General features: G+C 28.8%; 2 protein-coding genes across 8 annotated transcripts in view; both read right to left on the bottom strand.

Annotated features, from left to right (window-relative positions):
- The window catches only part of LOC108550719 (zinc finger protein 271), a 21,096-nt gene extending 11,948 nt beyond the window's left edge, over positions 1–9,148 (bottom strand). The window contains exons 1-9 of one of the 7 annotated variants that reach the window (XM_017904542.1): positions 8,542–9,148; positions 7,934–8,039; positions 7,012–7,119; positions 6,724–6,930; positions 5,739–6,253; positions 5,521–5,662; positions 5,110–5,442; positions 4,781–5,025; positions 4,257–4,522 (exon numbers count right to left, since the gene is read on the bottom strand). In XM_017904542.1, coding sequence (XP_017760031.1) covers positions 4,257–4,522; positions 4,781–5,025; positions 5,110–5,442; positions 5,521–5,662; positions 5,739–6,253; positions 6,724–6,930; positions 7,012–7,119; positions 7,934–7,984 — 1,867 coding nt within the window. In that variant the 5' untranslated portion in view covers positions 7,985–8,039; positions 8,542–9,148. Of the gene's footprint in view, positions 1–4,256; positions 4,523–4,780; positions 5,026–5,109; positions 5,443–5,520; positions 5,663–5,738; positions 6,254–6,599; positions 6,618–6,723; positions 7,120–7,933; positions 8,040–8,541 lie in introns of those variants that run through there. The other 6 variants (XM_017904539.1, XM_017904541.1, XM_017904540.1 and 3 more) reach the window with 6 other exon arrangements.
- Positions 9,149–13,469: 4,321 nt separating this feature from the next.
- Positions 13,470–18,004, bottom strand: part of T48 (FU domain-containing protein T48) — an 89,200-nt gene continuing 84,665 nt past the window's right edge. The window contains 3 exon segments of the mRNA XM_017904522.1: positions 13,470–14,084; positions 14,316–14,460; positions 14,526–14,982. Coding sequence (XP_017760011.1) covers positions 13,470–14,084; positions 14,316–14,460; positions 14,526–14,982 — 1,217 coding nt within the window.

Below are 18,004 nucleotides of genomic sequence, written 5' to 3'. Positions count from 1 at the left end.
ATTTCTCCCCCCCCCCCCCCCTTTTGATACATTTAAATATATGAACTGAGAGAGAGAGAGAGAGAGAGAGAGAGAGAGAGAGCAGACAGATAATTTTGTAGCCATCACCATTAAAGCTGTTTATGAACTTTACAACGCCATTTTTCTGGTAGATATCCATACTAAATTTTCTAGGCAAACGATAATTTTTGTTTTTATATTTGAATCTATAAATTCTAACCATTATTTTTTCTACTAATCTGTAAAATATATATGTACTATTATATTATTCTATTTATGTAAAATATATATTTATAGTTGGAGCAACGCAAAATGTATATTATATAAAAATGTATATCAAAGATTGATTAAATTATCTTTTTTCGAATAAGCATATAAAACATGTAAAAAGTGAACACTATGCCTATGAAGAAAAAACCAATGCAATAAAATATCAATGTGACATTCATTTTTCCGGGATAACTTTTACCAATAATATTTTTATACTTTTATATTACGACAGCTATTTGTATATTATTATGAAATTATAAACACTAATTATGTAAAGATCAATATTTTTATAATGCACGAATGATTTTAAAATTATTAAATAATAGTTTAATACTGAAACATATCATCACGTACTGTAAAGGCAATACCAACGCCATTTATAAATACCTTTATATCAGTCGTGAAATGTTCCATTTCTTTTTTAAATTGAAAATTTTGTTTTTGTAAGATATATGTTGAATTTAAAACGTTGGGTATTCAACAAAATTAATAATATTAAATTTCACTTCCTTATTTACAATCAATATTATAGTATAAAACAATTATAAATATATATGTGGGGCACGGAGAACCTTAATATTCCCACATACCAAAAACAAATTTCCGTATACTCTTGAAATAAATAGTAACATTAAAAACTGAACATGCAAATATTTCTTTGAACTTTGAGAATAATATCGAAGATAGTATAGTAACGATCATGACATAGCGAGGTCGTAAATTAGAACATCAAGTAGTGACATCTACCGGTATCACGGCACTTAGAAGTGTATAATGCATTCTATTTTGAAATTTTGCACAATAAAATAGAAGCAACTTATTACCAACGTTATTTCATTTCAAAGTATAAAAATGGAGAATATCGATTACTATTTAAATAAATTTAAGAAATGAACCAAAAATTTGTAGTGTAAAAATAAATTTTTGTTTTAATATATTATATGAAATATGGTAACAATATTAAATATTGTAATTCAAGATTCTCATTCACTCATTTCTACCAATTTGTTTGTATCAACTTTTAAATGTATTTACTTTAATGCTTCACTGATTTTACGATTTCGCTATATCGTGGTCATTACTATACATGTGAAATTGTTACAATAAATGGAAATTTATTGCATGTATTCAATTATAATGTCACTTATAATTTCGCTTCTTTAAAAATACATAATAACTACCAAGTTCATGCAAGTATAAATAAATAAAGATATTTTCAGTAATCTTTTAAAAGGAGAAAATAATATAAAACATAATATATTAATTTTAATTCTAATTGAACAGAGAATCATGAAATTTAAATCGATAAATCAGAATTACATAAAAATATAAAAATAAATTATATTTGTAGGTTTTTATCTTTTGTATGTTGAATTTAATCATTGTCTGCTATAAAAACTAATACAATAAAAAGAATTTTATAAAAATCCACCTTTTGTACAAATTAAATTATTTTTTCCAAATATTTTTAATGAAATGTTTAAATATAAAGTTACATAATTCAATAGTAACACTCTAAACTAATTTTTAGATTTTGTAACAATGTGCGGAATAATAACAGTAATCGTATAAGTAAATAATGTGTATAAGTTTTAAATCTTCAAAAACAAAAAAAAAGAATTGCAAGACTTGGATATATTTTACAAACAAGATTTCAATAATTAAGGTTGGTATTAAATCGACAAAGGCGATATGCCGTAATTTAAGAAAATAAAATTGTATCTTGTTGATGAAGAAACGTCTTCATAATATGTACAAACCGCTTAGATTTACGAAATAAGTCATGACATCGAAGTATGTGGTAAAGTGCAGACGTATGAAACGATCGTAAATGACCCGTCACCGATAGCGACGGGCACTAAAAAAATAATATACGACGGTCAAACGCACTGATAATTCGAAGGTTAGAAAGACGCTTTTGTGAAGGAATGCGCGCGACCTGTGACTGTAGGTAGCTAGACACGATGCGCGATCAATTCTTGCGAATTTTATTTCATATTTTCTAACCTTTTTGCAGCCTTTTATTGTGATATCATAATACAAGAAAAAATAACCAATATTCGATAATAACATTTTTGACAGGTTATTTGAATTTATATGTTCTAATTTTTTCATGTTTTTGAACCATTACATTTATCAAAAGCATTCATTTCAAATTGTATTAATTGAAATAATATTTATTTTTATGGAAATTAATTTACTTAATTTTGAAAAGATTAAATAACATTTGTTACCATATAATGATTTAATGCTATATTATGTAAATTTAATATTACTTGTGCCTTTGTTTAGAATAAACATATAAAAGTATTATTATAAAATTAAATTAAAATATTATGTTAAAATAAGAAGATATTAAACTATTTTTCATGAAATATATTACACAATTTCTTGTATGCAAAACATATTAATGCATGCTTTTAAAGTCAAATGAATATGCACAAAAATGCATAAGTGTATGCACTTTTATGTATGAACTGCTAAAATAATACTGACACTAAGAAACAGACATAAGCATGAATATGAAATCCTAAAAAACACTTGTTTCAAATATCAATTTTTAGTTTCCAAAAAGTACCTACTCACGTTTATATTAATTACATAAAAAATATAAATATGTAAATTGTTCATTATTGAACTATTCTGTATAAATAATGTTCTACTAGAATGATAATTTCTTTTATGTTATACTTACATTCAAATTGTAACAAGTACTTCTAATTTTAGGTATAAAATATTTAATTATCAATCAATAATTGATAATTATAACTTACCTTGCAAATATCTTAAATACTATTGAAAATAATGTAACACAGACTATGTAAATTTACTTTATCACAATAAGACATATAAAATGTCTTAAAGTATAAAAAAAACATAAGCCCCTCTATTAAGAAATTATATATTAAATTCTATATGATTTTCTATTACTAATTATAAATTACTGTTATTGATATTCTGGAATCGTCCCATTAACTTTTTAATTTTTTATATTATATGATAATATTATTTAAAACTTTAATATTATCATTTTATCCGCATAGATAACCTTTTTTTAAGTAACTGATTAAACTAAATCAATTAAATTTTTCTTAGATTTCCTTCATACACTATTTAAACATCCGGTTATTATTTTATGCCAAAAGTAACTTTTATAATAAATGAGTAATTTAATAAGAACTTCTGTAATTAGATCTATTTATATTTGAATAATTATAACAAACTTTTATATTTTATATTTCAAGAAAAAATCTGATTAGAATTAATATTAAAATAATTTCTCGTTTTCTGATTTAATACATTGCACCAAAATTTTAAAAAAGTAGCACTTCAAAAAAGAAAAAAAAAAAGATTCAATACTTTTTAGTTATAAAATTTGTTTACTATAATACTTGTTAAAAAAATGCGTTAAACTCAAATATGAAAACGTGACAATAATTTGTTATCTTTTTTCTTGTTACAAACATTTCAAGATCACTTTAAATTTTTCGAGATGAAATCGGAAATTTATATTCCGTTCAACATGTAATTCAATAAAATTCATATAAAAATTCAGTACAACATACAGATTTTGAAAAGTCTTTATAAATATTAATCATATGTGACTTTTATATAGAATAATCTTATTATTTACTGGTGTTAATGAATAGTAAAATAAAAAAAAGAAAAGATTAACGAAAGAAATTATCATGAATGTTAATCATAATGTCTAAAAAAAATTTGTAATATTATATGTAATTCATATAAAAATAGTATAAAAAATACATTTTAAATAATGAAAGTGATCTTGAAATTAAAAATAGAAACATACTAATTATTATCTGATTTTATATACATATTAAAATAATAATAGAAAGGGAAAAAAAGAGTATTTATAAAAAGCACAGATTATGTGCACACGATACTGAAATTATATGTAAATAATGTATTACTCGTATATATAATAATTTACGCCACACGAGTTACTGGAAAAATAAATTACTTACCGCATATTTCACAGCGAAATGGTGTATCATTGGTATGTGAACGCATATGATTTGCGAGATGTTCTTTACGTGTATATTTCTTGCCACAAGCTTGACAATGGTGAGGAGTTTCTCCCGTATGCCACATAACATGGTTCATAAAATGTTCTTTGCGGGTAAAGCTCTTTTTACAAATATCACATCGATGAGGTGTTTCACCTGTATGTTTTCGAACATGATTTACCATATGTTCTTTTCTTGTAAACGTCTTTGAACAATACTGGCACCTGAAGTATAAAATTATAAAATTACTTCAAATGAAAAATTCAATTGGATTTAAATAAATACTTTATAGTTATATATATTTTTGTCAACGCTAATTTGTTAAATATAATATAAATATTAAAAATTAAAAATCAAAATATAAATCAATAATTATTTATTAATCGATAATTAAAAATGTGTAACATATCAAATTCGTACATTTTTTAAGTAATTTCTATTAATTTATTTAAACTTTAGTGAAGTAAAATAAATGCATTTACCTGTAAGGTGTTTCTCCAGTATGACAACGTGTATGATTATCCAAATGTTCTTTTCTTGCAAAACTTTTTCCACATACAGTACAATTATATGGTTTATCAGTAGCGTGTCGTTTCATATGACGTTCCAAAGATGGTGCATTTGCAAATACATGAAAACAAACTGTACAAGTAAACATAGATCCGCCCAAGTGACATTTCCCATGTCTTGTCAAATCATTTGCATTTAAAAAGGCCTTGCCACACACCTATAAATTTGGAACAATTTGAAAGAATACATTAAATGTATAAAAATAAAATATAAAAAAGATATGAAAGTATTTGTTATGTACCTGACAAGTAAAAGGTTTTCTTTCCGTGTGGTATCGACGATGTACAATAAGCTGATAGCGAAACTGAAAAATTTTTCCACATATTTCACATGCATGACTTCCAACTGATACTGGCGAAGCACTTGGTCCTGGTGTAGCTTCACCATCGCTTGATTTAATATCGAACTTATTTAATTGAACTTGTTGTACAATTGGAGTTCCATTTTGTATAGTGGTAACTGTTTGAGTAGGAACAGTACTTCCAACCAAGGTTGTACCAGCTGCTATTTCACTTTGTAGTTTTCCAAACACTTCATGATATGCTAATAGCTGATTAATATCCTCAACATTTACCTATAAAATATAATATAAATGTAATTTTAAATACATATTATATGATGCGTATTATATGTACACTACATTATTTCTTACCTTATACATATTTTGCACCATTTCAACACCAAGTGTTTTTGCTAAGTCTTGCTCATTTCCAGCACTGATTTTTACAACTGAACCATCAGCTGTTCTCACATCCATCATATGACCTCCTGGTTTTAAATCTGGCACTTGGAATCTATACAAAAATTGTAATGTCGTTTGTCAGGCTACAAAAATTATCGTAAATACATATATAAACTGTACGAACGTACTGCGTCATATTAAGTTGACGCAGTTCTTTTTCCTTTTCAGGTTTTTCAGTATTATTTTGACTTCCACCTTCGTTTGATGAGTTTCCACTTATGTTCACACCAATTTGTTGTTGCTGTTGCTGCTGTTGTTGCTGTTGCATAAGGCTTTGTTGCAAATCTTGAGATGTTTGTAATTGGAGGTCACATTGAACTTGACAATGAACTTGATTGTCACTGCAACGTTCAGTCGTGCAACTTCCACCTTCATCTTTCACCTTGTTATCATCTCGCTGTGCGTTTTGATTATGTGCAGTTGGTCCATTGTTCTGAGCATTTTGATGATTTTGCATTTGATGGTGAGGTGGTTGTTGCTGCTGCTGCTGCTGCTGTTGAGGTTGCTGCTGCTGATGCAACTGTTGCTGTTGTGCTGCCTGCATTTGTTGCTGCATTTGTGCATGTGCTGCCTGTAAATGACCGACGCTGGCAGGTATATGTGCTCCGTCTAAATTAAGGCCTGACAGAGAAACTGGTATCTGCTAAATAAAATACAAAGATAAAATATTACTACGTTCTTTTGCAAGGCAACTGAATTATAGTTTTAACAATTAGACAGTTAAAAGTACCATTAAATTAATCATAAAATATATTTCACATTTTATACTTTCATTTTCAAACATATATAATAGACACAACTAGATAATAAACACGACAGTTAAAAACAGTGTCAGTTATATATATATAAAACAATTAGATGGTTATATATAACAAAAAGAAATATTAAAACAAGAACACTTTAACAAAAGCATATCTTAAATTATAAATGTGAAATTGCAAGCATTCCATGTGTATGTATTACAAGACATAACTTTACTAGCTACTCACACTTATATGAGATTACATACAATACAGTATATTACCACAACTCCTGCAAACGCAGATACTAAACCTGGATCATTTATAAGCTACATTCAGTAACTAATCATCGCATACCTCTAAGTAAACAAACCTGTGGGTTTGGTTGTAAAGAACTATGATGACTGCTACTGCTAACTGAAGGTTGATGATGATGGTGTGTAGGTGTTGACTGATGATGTGAACTGGAAGTCAACGCCATTTCTTGGTTCAATGAAGAGGCTGGCTCTTTGGAAGATGCCTCTCCACCTCCACTACTCCTATGTGAGGAGTTGTGGTGGGAATGATGATAGACCGAGACCTGAGGTAGCGGTCCAGGAAATAGATTGGTGAGGACCCAATATTTAGCTACCGAGGAGGCTAACGCTACGGCTGTACCTACACGCAGGTCCGCGGATGAATGCGGGGTACTCCCTACATTGCCAAGACTGGTTGCTGTAGCCAAACCACCTGGGTATGAAGGACGACCACTTTGACCCGCGTTTACATCCTACCGATATACATTCAAACATTTGTACAACATTGATAGAGCATGCAATAGCATGCATCAGGCTTAAATCCAATCAACAAATGCGCTAGTTTCCAAATTCCTTTTTTCTAGCATTACAAAAGCTATAAATTAAATTATAACAAACTCGTGCAGCCATTCGTGCCGTCAGTATTATTCATTCTTATATACAAAATTTGTAATTTAGCAAAAATTGAAATATAATTATATCTAAATTCAAATTGCAAAATAATATAAAATATGTATTTTAATGATAAAAGCTTACATATTTATGTCTAATAATAAAGCATAATGCATATAAATATTATAAGTACATTATAATATTTGTAAATATTTATCTTTTTTAACATACAACGCTTTTTAAATACTTAAGTTGCAAATAGAACAAGCTGATGAATACAGAGTATTCAAGCAAAAGCTACTTCATTAAATTTACTACAAGCAATTAAACTTAGTAAGAAGATACTATCAAATTTTATACAAAATTTTATTATCTAGATGTAATTGTTTCACAATGCTAAACACAAATAAAGAAATATTACATACAGCTGTATAAAAAAGATCAGCAGATATAACAAAAAGTTATAAATACAAATCTAATGCACTGAAAGATTAATTAATATTTATTAAAAAAGATTTATGAATTAAATAAAGGGAAAAATTCATAAAAATAAATATATTTTAACAAATAAGGACTCTGATTTATCTTACAATATTTTTAAACTGTAGTGTTTAACATATCAGTTGCGCATTTGTGGTTTGGTAAATAGCCTGTATCAGTTGAAAATGTTCTTACCTCTTGTTGTGCCTGCGTAGTCGCTGGCAATGCATGCTGCTCACTATTCATCTTTATTCACTGAAGGATACTAATTAAATGTTTTTGATATATTTCATTTCTCATCCTGCAAAATAATTTAATTAAAATTAATTTCTATTAAAAATTACTAATGATTTACACAAATATTTAAATAAAATCTAATAATACATATTCATTAGTTATAAAGTATGAAAAATTATTGAAATTAGTATTACTCCGAAAAAATGTTACACATAATTAGTAAAGTAGCCACATTGCCCTTTGCACTGTTGGAACTGACTAGTAAAATAAACCTTGTGATTTAACCTCGAAATCAATTGGTTTAATATCAATAAGCGAAATAACTCTTTCAAGATACAATGAACCCGAGACATCATTGGGCGGACACTTATTATTATATAATGCTCATATGATAGGTTAATATCGTAAAGAAAGTATCGACATGTTGCACAAAAAAGAAAGTAGTTAATTTAACCTCACAGATATTTTAGAGTTTTTTGTCGAGTGAGCGGGAAAGGGTGAGTCATCCGATACCATCTTTTGAAGGCGACAAAGACTGATAGTGAAACACTAAAATGTTAGCGTACCAGCGGCTCGAATGAGTACGCAGCTGTATTTCCACATTTGCCAGGACTCGCCGTAGATCCCCTCGTACTCGAGAGAGGGTTCACGGGCACCATCTTCTGGTGTCTCAGGCATATGACGCGTCAATTATCGTGACTTGTAGAACGAGGACAAGAGGCTACAAGATGGAGGTTCCTCGGGATTCGGGGTAAGGGGATTTATAGAAATCGCTCAAGAGGGCCGAGGCGATAATCGAGAGAGCTCGGAGGGTGGACTCACGTGGTGTACGGTGCCGTCGGCGGTTCTGGCATCTCGCTTCGTCGGCCCTAGGCCGTCTCGTATACAGGGAGACGCGCGTCCCGACGCAGGGGGGGACGCCTTTCGCCGCCTCTCGACGTCTCACCTCGCCACGGGTACCCACAAGCAAATCCCTGATAATGGCCACGCGCCCTCGCCCTCCACCTCCAGAATATATTCAAAGGAAAGTTCGCCGAATTCAGGAAACGGGCTTGCCAATTTTGAACCAGATAGACGCCAAGCTGCGCAAGAATTTCACGAAAACGCTGACAAGAGCATACGTGCTCGCAGTTAACAGAAAATACGACGACTGTCATGGCGTCCCTCGCCCACCCCGCAGGAACTTACGCGTTTGGAGCATCATTTAGTCGACCATCTTTTGATCGATTTCTACGCAAAAATCACTTGATAAATAAACTATCCATAATGAAAAACAAATTTCTAACAAAATTTTCTGAAAATAAACTGCTTAATTTGTAATATGGTAAAATGAAATTTGTCAAGTGTTCTTTGTTAGTTCATTTACGATGCGCGCGCAGCATCCGGGTGCGTGCGCAGTTTGATCACTTCCTGTAATAAAACCCGCCAAATTAGGAACGCATTAAAATCTACAAAAGTATGAATTTAATTTGTTATTAATTGCTAATCGGTTATGCATTCGAGATATTTAATAATCGTTACGAATATTTCTAGATTTACCACTTTTTTTCTACTGTCACAAATATTTTCCCTAACGACCGTGTGTCTTTTTATAAAATAAATTTATTTAACATTTTTTTATTTTTAAATATTCAGCTAAAATAATTTTAAAACAGCTAACTGCTGGATCTTGAGTGCTAAAATAATTCGATCTTTGGAATTTTCTATTTACAATTTCGTTATTTTATATTTTTAGGAAATTTCTTTTTAATGTTTTGAGTGTCGCCGGACATGAGAAACAATTCAATACCTAATTTTAACAAAATTAGGCAACACTTAAAATTTGGCTGATAATAGGCTTGTAGGATTCGAGTCTAATCCATGTGCACTGGTTCTGTTAGGCCTCAGCGTCCAAAGGGGTCATAAATAGGGGGTGACGACGACGTAGTTGAAAAAGTCATCAATATACCGATGATCCCTGTGCACCTGACCAATACGCCTCACTCTGAAGGAGGGGTTTCTCCATCACCGGCATTGTTTGGAGGATGTTCCTTCTTCTTTAGGATGACCGATTCGTGAATCAAAGGAACGCCCTTGATCCAATCATCTGCTAATTAGGAAACGTCCGCCCTCTAGCAAACTCCCGACTTTCCTTAAAACAATCGTAAGGAAAATCGCGATATCCGTCCTTTTTCAATTTTACATCAGACAATCTTTACCTTCTTTCGTAATTAGTCTGTGATTTAGTCGCCAGCAGTTGCAACACTATGAGTTCATCCGATCAGTCTTTAACGTTCGAGAAAACTGATCACTGCGGCAACACCTCTCTCACGTTCGAGAAGTCTGTCAATCTTCTTGCTCGTGAATCACGAACTGTTCCTAGACAATCCATGCAACCAGGATGAAAAATGTTTATAAATCAAATATCACTATTTTCTTAAAAACCAAATATTAATAAAAAAACGATAAATTTCTATACAAAGTAATCAATAAAATTTGCTTATGTTAACTTATATGGTTTTATTATATAAAGTAATTTATAATAAAGATAATTCTTTTTCTAAATGTAAATTTATTAGAATTTTATAATTATGAAAATATAGTTTTTTTTGGAAATGAAAAAGGATTAAAAATATAAAAAAAGAATAGTTTAATTATATTACATACATATATATTATATTTATAATCATTTTACATTTGCTAGTAAAATATTAATATTTACATCAATTTGTACATACATCTGACCATTTTGGTCTTTTCTGTAACAACATATACAAGTATGTTTACATACATGTGTTACATTGAAAATGTTTTGCAATACTTTATTCAATAATGATATGTTGGTGCATTAATTTGTTATTAATTGCTAATCGGTTATGCATTCGAGATATTTAATAATCGTTACGAATATTTCTAGATTTACCACTTTTTTTCTACTGTCACAAATATTTTCCCTAACGACCGTGTGTCTTTTTATAAAATAAATTTATTTAACATTTTTTTATTTTTAAATATTCAGCTAAAATAATTTTAAAACAGCTAACTGCTGGATCTTGAGTGCTAAAATAATTCGATCTTTGGAATTTTCTATTTACAATTTCGTTATTTTATATTTTTAGGAAATTTCTTTTTAATGTTTTGAGTGTCGCCGGACATGAGAAACAATTCAATACCTAATTTTAACAAAATTAGGCAACACTTAAAATTTGGCTGATAATAGGCTTGTAGGATTCGAGTCTAATCCATGTGCACTGGTTCTGTTAGGCCTCAGCGTCCAAAGGGGTCATAAATAGGGGGTGACGACGACGTAGTTGAAAAAGTCATCAATATACCGATGATCCCTGTGCACCTGACCAATACGCCTCACTCTGAAGGAGGGGTTTCTCCATCACCGGCATTGTTTGGAGGATGTTCCTTCTTCTTTAGGATGACCGATTCGTGAATCAAAGGAACGCCCTTGATCCAATCATCTGCTAATTAGGAAACGTCCGCCCTCTAGCAAACTCCCGACTTTCCTTAAAACAATCGTAAGGAAAATCGCGATATCCGTCCTTTTTCAATTTTACATCAGACAATCTTTACCTTCTTTCGTAATTAGTCTGTGATTTAGTCGCCAGCAGTTGCAACACTATGAGTTCATCCGATCAGTCTTTAACGTTCGAGAAAACTGATCACTGCGGCAACACCTCTCTCACGTTCGAGAAGTCTGTCAATCTTCTTGCTCGTGAATCACGAACTGTTCCTAGACAATCCATGCAACCAGGATGAAAAATGTTTATAAATCAAATATCACTATTTTCTTAAAAACCAAATATTAATAAAAAAACGATAAATTTCTATACAAAGTAATCAATAAAATTTGCTTATGTTAACTTATATGGTTTTATTATATAAAGTAATTTATAATAAAGATAATTCTTTTTCTAAATGTAAATTTATTAGAATTTTATAATTATGAAAATATAGTTTTTTTTGGAAATGAAAAAGGATTAAAAATATAAAAAAAGAATAGTTTAATTATATTACATACATATATATTATATTTATAATCATTTTACATTTGCTAGTAAAATATTAATATTTACATCAATTTGTACATACATCTGACCATTTTGGTCTTTTCTGTAACAACATATACAAGTATGTTTACATACATGTGTTACATTGAAAATGTTTTGCAATACTTTATTCAATAATGATATGTTGGTGCATTGATAAAAAATATTTGTAATAAAAATTTAAAATTATTTTTATAAACTTATTTCAAACATTGGTAATATAAGGACATAATTTCGTAATATACTTCATATTTTTGCATAGAAGGAAATATTGACTAGTACAGTAAATTATATAATAATTATTAAACATTTGTAATATAGAAATTAAATATCATCTGAACAAAACGCTTATAATTATTTGGTGTCATAAATTCGTTCTTACGTAGAATTCATACATACATAAACCATCAAGCTACATACATACATACATACATACATACATACATACATACATACATACATACATACATCATACATACATACATACATACATACATACATACATACATACATACATACATGCATACATACATCATACATACATACATCATACATACATACATCATACATACATACATACATACATACATACATACATACATACATACGTGCATACGTGCATACGTACATGCATACATTCAAGCATACATACAAATTTTTCCAAAATTATGGGATCAGGAAAAATGACCTCTTAGACCAAAAGAAATTAAAAAGTTTTTCTTTTCATGTAATAATTTGAAAATGTACTATAAAGAGTTTAGAATTTTTAATTTTAATGCACATGTTTTAAATATAAAATCAAGTACATATGAACACATTGTGTATTTACTTTCAATTACATGCGTATAATGATTGCGAAGAAAGTATCTTACGTCTGTTATATTAATGCAGCTTAATGTATACTTAATAGAGATTAAGTAAAAATTAATAAAATGAAATTTGTTTCTCTTTAAAGTTGTTTAATATTTGAAAAGCATTTAGAACTTAGTACTTATTTATATATTATGCATTTTATCTATCTAATAATTAAACAGTGCATGCCAAAAATGTAATTTTGGAATTTTGGTTCTTGGTTTTTGAAAATTGTGCTTTCTCCTACAATGAGAAAAAATAAAGGACTTTTTTATTTCTTTTGGTATGATATATTTACATATTTTAATTTGCCTCATGATTGTAAAATATTCAACATATTTGAATGTTTAAAGAACGATATGAAAATAATATATTTGATTAAAATCCCATTTTATGAAAATGACTGAAAATACATTAAATACAAATAAATTATTCTAATAATATGAAGACGAAATTTTTCGATTATGATTTTAAATATTGCAGTTTTATAATCAATGAAAAAATAGAAAATAAATGAAATATGTATTTTCTGTAAATAGAAAATATATCTTTATGAGCAAATACTATAAAGAAATATATAAATTACGTATATTATAATATATTATTTACAGTTCTGTGGTAATTTCATCTTGTGGCCGAAAACCAAGAATTGTAAAATCATCAATGAGGTATTCACGAGCAGGTGACCAATCTGATAAAATAGTATAGTTAGCAGCCTCTGTAGTACTTTGAAATTCCCACTGAGGATTTAATTCACGATCAAGTCCATTTGCCTCACATTCATCTATTGCACAAGGAGATTCTGTTAATGTTGCACCAGTATTGTAATTATGATTAAAAGTTGAAATGGCAAGTTCTTGAAAATGGGTATTTGAAGATTTTAGTCGTTTTTGGTTGTCGTAAACTAGTGGAGTTGTTTGTCCTATGCTAGATCCATTTGGACTAAGTTTCTCATTATAAACTCCAGAGCTATTTTGTCCAAGACTGGAGCTCACAGGACTGTCTTTTACATATCCAAGACTGGAACTTGCAGGACTGATACTTGATTTATCGCTTGCTTGAAATGTTGTAAGTGGTACATTTGGTTGGAATGTAGTCAGATTAGTTGGAGTGGTTCTTGGTTCATAAGGCTGAGGTGATTGTGTGATTGTTACTTGCTGTGGTGAATTCATTTGGACGGATGCTGTTGGCTGTTGCAAGAATGTTACAAGTTGAGCCACCTTGAATTATAAAATATTATCACTTAAAATTTGTAAAAATGTACAAAAATTTATAGTTTAATGTAATTTCACTTAAAAACCTTCTTTTTACATGCATATTTATTTTTTTAACGTGCATGACTCACCAAAGTGTTTTAGAGACTTGCGTGAAAAAAAGAAAAATTTAAAATAACAAGCTTCTGAAAATTGAATTTTTTTTTAAATCAATTTCTAATATATCAGTCAACTTACTTCAGGAGAGCTGTGCCTTTTATACCGTCTTAATAGTCTCTCAGCCCATGAAAAAAGTCTTTGCCAATCATCTGGAGGAACTGGTATTTCATCATCTCTTCTATTAATAAGAACTAATATACGTGCCAAATCACGCAGAACTGGTCTGTAAATTAAAATTATATTAATGAAAGAACATATCGATAATAAGTTTATATTTTATAACTGTACCTATAAGCTTGTATCCCAACAGCGCCATCCCCATTATTTCCAGAGTAATATAATTCCCTAACTTGTCTTCTAGTATCATTGAGCATAGAAAGAAACTATTATATATATATAATATATTATATTTATAACAAAAGGTACCTGTCTTCAAACTGTTGAATTAATTTAGCAGCTTTTTTTTTTCTTCTATGTACAATTATAGCCCCACATAATATTATCAGAATACATATAGTTGCACCAGAAACAACTCCTACTAAAATGGCTACTTGACTACCAGTGAACCCAAACATGTATCCTGTTTCCTTACAAATTCTGCCCATGTATTCATCTCTAGTTGACCAATCTGCAATATGGCCTGGTGGACAAGTATCAACACAAGTACCTTGATGTAAAAGCACTGCGCATCTTGCACACGTTCCATCTCTACATCTTTTGCAGCCACCTTGTCCTTCAATACATACTGCAATCATAAAAAATATATACCTTATATTTGCATTAATATACTGATAAATATTTCAGTACCAAATACTTCAAAAAACATAGCAAATTTTTAAAAATACTAATCAATTGTGATCTCAAACAAACGCATTATTTTAAAAAATTTATAACAAATAGAGAATTTGTAGAATATGTTTGTAGTATTAAGGATATTGACATTATAGTATTAAATTCTATTGACCAATATTATTTAAAATATATAACATTACAAATATTTTTTATTCTGTATTTCTTTTATAGAAAATCAAATATTTCAAGAAAGTTAAAATTAAGTATGTAATATTTCCAACTAATTCAACTTTTTTAAAAATTAATTAAATCAAGCAGATATAACATTAAATTAAACAATTAATAATAATTAACATAAAACAATCGTGGTTTAATCATTAATTATCTTTACATCTTGGTATACTAATTATAATCGTTTATATATTATCTAAACGTTAATTTTTAATATATATTTACATTAAAATAAATTAATGCAAATATTATTACGCATTTTAATACAACCGATAGTATTAAAAAGTAAATGTAAATGAAGTTCAATGCTCTTTTATACTTCCAGAATAAAATGTGCTACTTTATGAATCTCGCGTAAAAGAGAGAGAGGAACGTACAAATCGAATTCTTACGCTGATCAATGATCCATAGCCTGAAGCTGTGCCCCAAATGCTTGACACACATACTCGATAAGTATTTAAATATATGAAACGCAAATATAAGCTAATTCATAATCGTGGTATTTCCAATCAGAAATCTCTTTTTCGTCCAATATATTTATCTCTAATGCAATTTTGTAACTTAATTGTATAATGCAATTTTTAACACAACCTTAAAATAGAGGTATCAGATATTACTTATAGATACTTCCTAGTATACAAAAAATCGTAATACGATAGACGAACAGATAATATATCATACTAAACATTATATTATACATAACGTAATATTTAAAAAAAAGAAAAGAAAAAAGAAAAAACAAATTTCATAATATGATAAGACAGTACAATATAAATAAGATTTTATAATTTAATAAATTTCACAATGTAAATTCTGAAATATTCTTTTTTCTTGTATCTATTGTTTTTCATCTCATGTATCATAAATTAATGCTATTAAATAATTTTAAATGATTATTCATGGCAATATGGAGATTTTACAAAATAATTTTTAGTTTTTCTCTTTGTTAATGAATTATAGTTTCTTTTTTCCCGCTTTTCAGCGGAAGGAGGGAGCATAAGATCACTATTTATGAGCAACACAGGCGAAATAAAGTATTTATAAAACTATTCTTTTTCAATTCATATAATTTCTATCATTCCATGCGGGATATGTATTACGGATTCTTAAGAAGAAGAGCAATGACTCCCAATACAATAAAACAGAGTCCTCGTATCAGGTAGACTCTGTGCGGTTGCGAGGGCCTATTAGTACGTATATGAGGAATGCGGTTGTTGGTTTCATGATTACGTGTCCAATCCGTTTTGTAGGATGGTGGAAGGATCAACGATCACATTCTCCTGGTTGAGAACACCGTCTCGTGTCCGTTTCTTTTGTCATGTTCTAAACTTTAAGTTCTAGAATTTATCTCGCATTTACGTCCTACGAAATAAGCTTTTAATATACGCATGGAGAATAAACAAAGATACTCTGCGAGCAGGTATATTTAATATCTATGATGCCAAAATCTTTGACACGTAAAAAGATAGATTTGTTAAAATAAATTTGTAATTGTATTTAAACGATCGAATTTTACAGGCTTTATTTTGCATCATATCTTTAATCGTTCTTTTGTCGATTATTCGATATTATTCTAGAATATTGAATTGAAATTGTGACAAAGAAAATTTCTATTTTGCAAAAGTTAGTATAACTATTTAATTTCGTTGACATTTTACTAGCTGCAAATATTGATTTAACGAATAATATTATCGATAATTTTCTAAATAAGATTGTGTCTTTGTTTATCACAAATGAAAATATTGTTTTGTCGGAATCTGGAAAGTGGGGTAACACGTACATATAAATCAACGTAGCCTACATATTGCATCGTCACGTTAATTATGCTAAAAAATGCATTCAAAAAATACAGTAATTTATTACACGTTTATAAGTATGTTAATTACATAAATTTTTATCGTTTTTTACGCTCGGATTAGAAAATTTGCAGTTAAAGCGACTGGTTTCAGACCTTTTTGCTTTGGTATTTGCTGAAAATATGCGACTGCATGTGACGAAATTAACGTCAATATTTATTAAGATAAAAATGTAACTATAAATATCTATCTATCTCCATCGTACCACTGTGATTACTATTATTCGTGTATACTATATTTAAGTTCGCATTACAGGTCGGTAGTTAATACTAATAAAATGCTAATAATTAGTCACACTAGTTATTCGTTGCTTTTTTAGGAATACTATAATTACAGCTAAACAAGTAAAAGTTGTTATACATAGTTTTCCATTACTAAGAATAATTGTGACCTACCTTCTAATATAAAGTTTATTTTAGAAAATTATGAACAGATTTTTAACAGTTTTAATAGATTTTAAACAGATTTGAATAAATTTTTCACAGATTTTAATGGTTTCTTAACAGATTTGAATAGCTTTTTAACAGACTGGAATAGATGTTTAACAGATTTTAATAGAATTGTGAATAAAATTTTTCAAGAACTTTTAACTGAATATTTACAATCTTTACAATTATTTATTTCTTATTATACATATATTAATAAGATTAATTAATTGGGACAATTACTTAATTTTCACCAAATAAAAGATTATATTTCCAGGTCATCATAACTGCAACATATTATATCAAATTATATACTTTTATCTTGTGTTGTATCACAGGATAATCTAATAGTTTAAAATTGGACGGTTATTTAAAAAAAATTTTTTATCTGCTTTCTTGTAAATAATTTCAGCAACTTTACATTGCAAATTGTAATGTAAAATTGTTTTATTATTTATTAATA

This window comes from Eufriesea mexicana, unplaced genomic scaffold (assembly GCF_001483705.2).
Source record: "Eufriesea mexicana isolate 0111107269 unplaced genomic scaffold, ASM148370v2 scaffold2913, whole genome shotgun sequence".
In the NCBI taxonomy this organism is placed as follows: Eukaryota; Metazoa; Arthropoda; class Insecta; order Hymenoptera; family Apidae; genus Eufriesea; species Eufriesea mexicana.
Note: the sequence above shows the minus strand (reverse complement) of the source record. Positions and strands in the feature narration are given on the sequence as shown.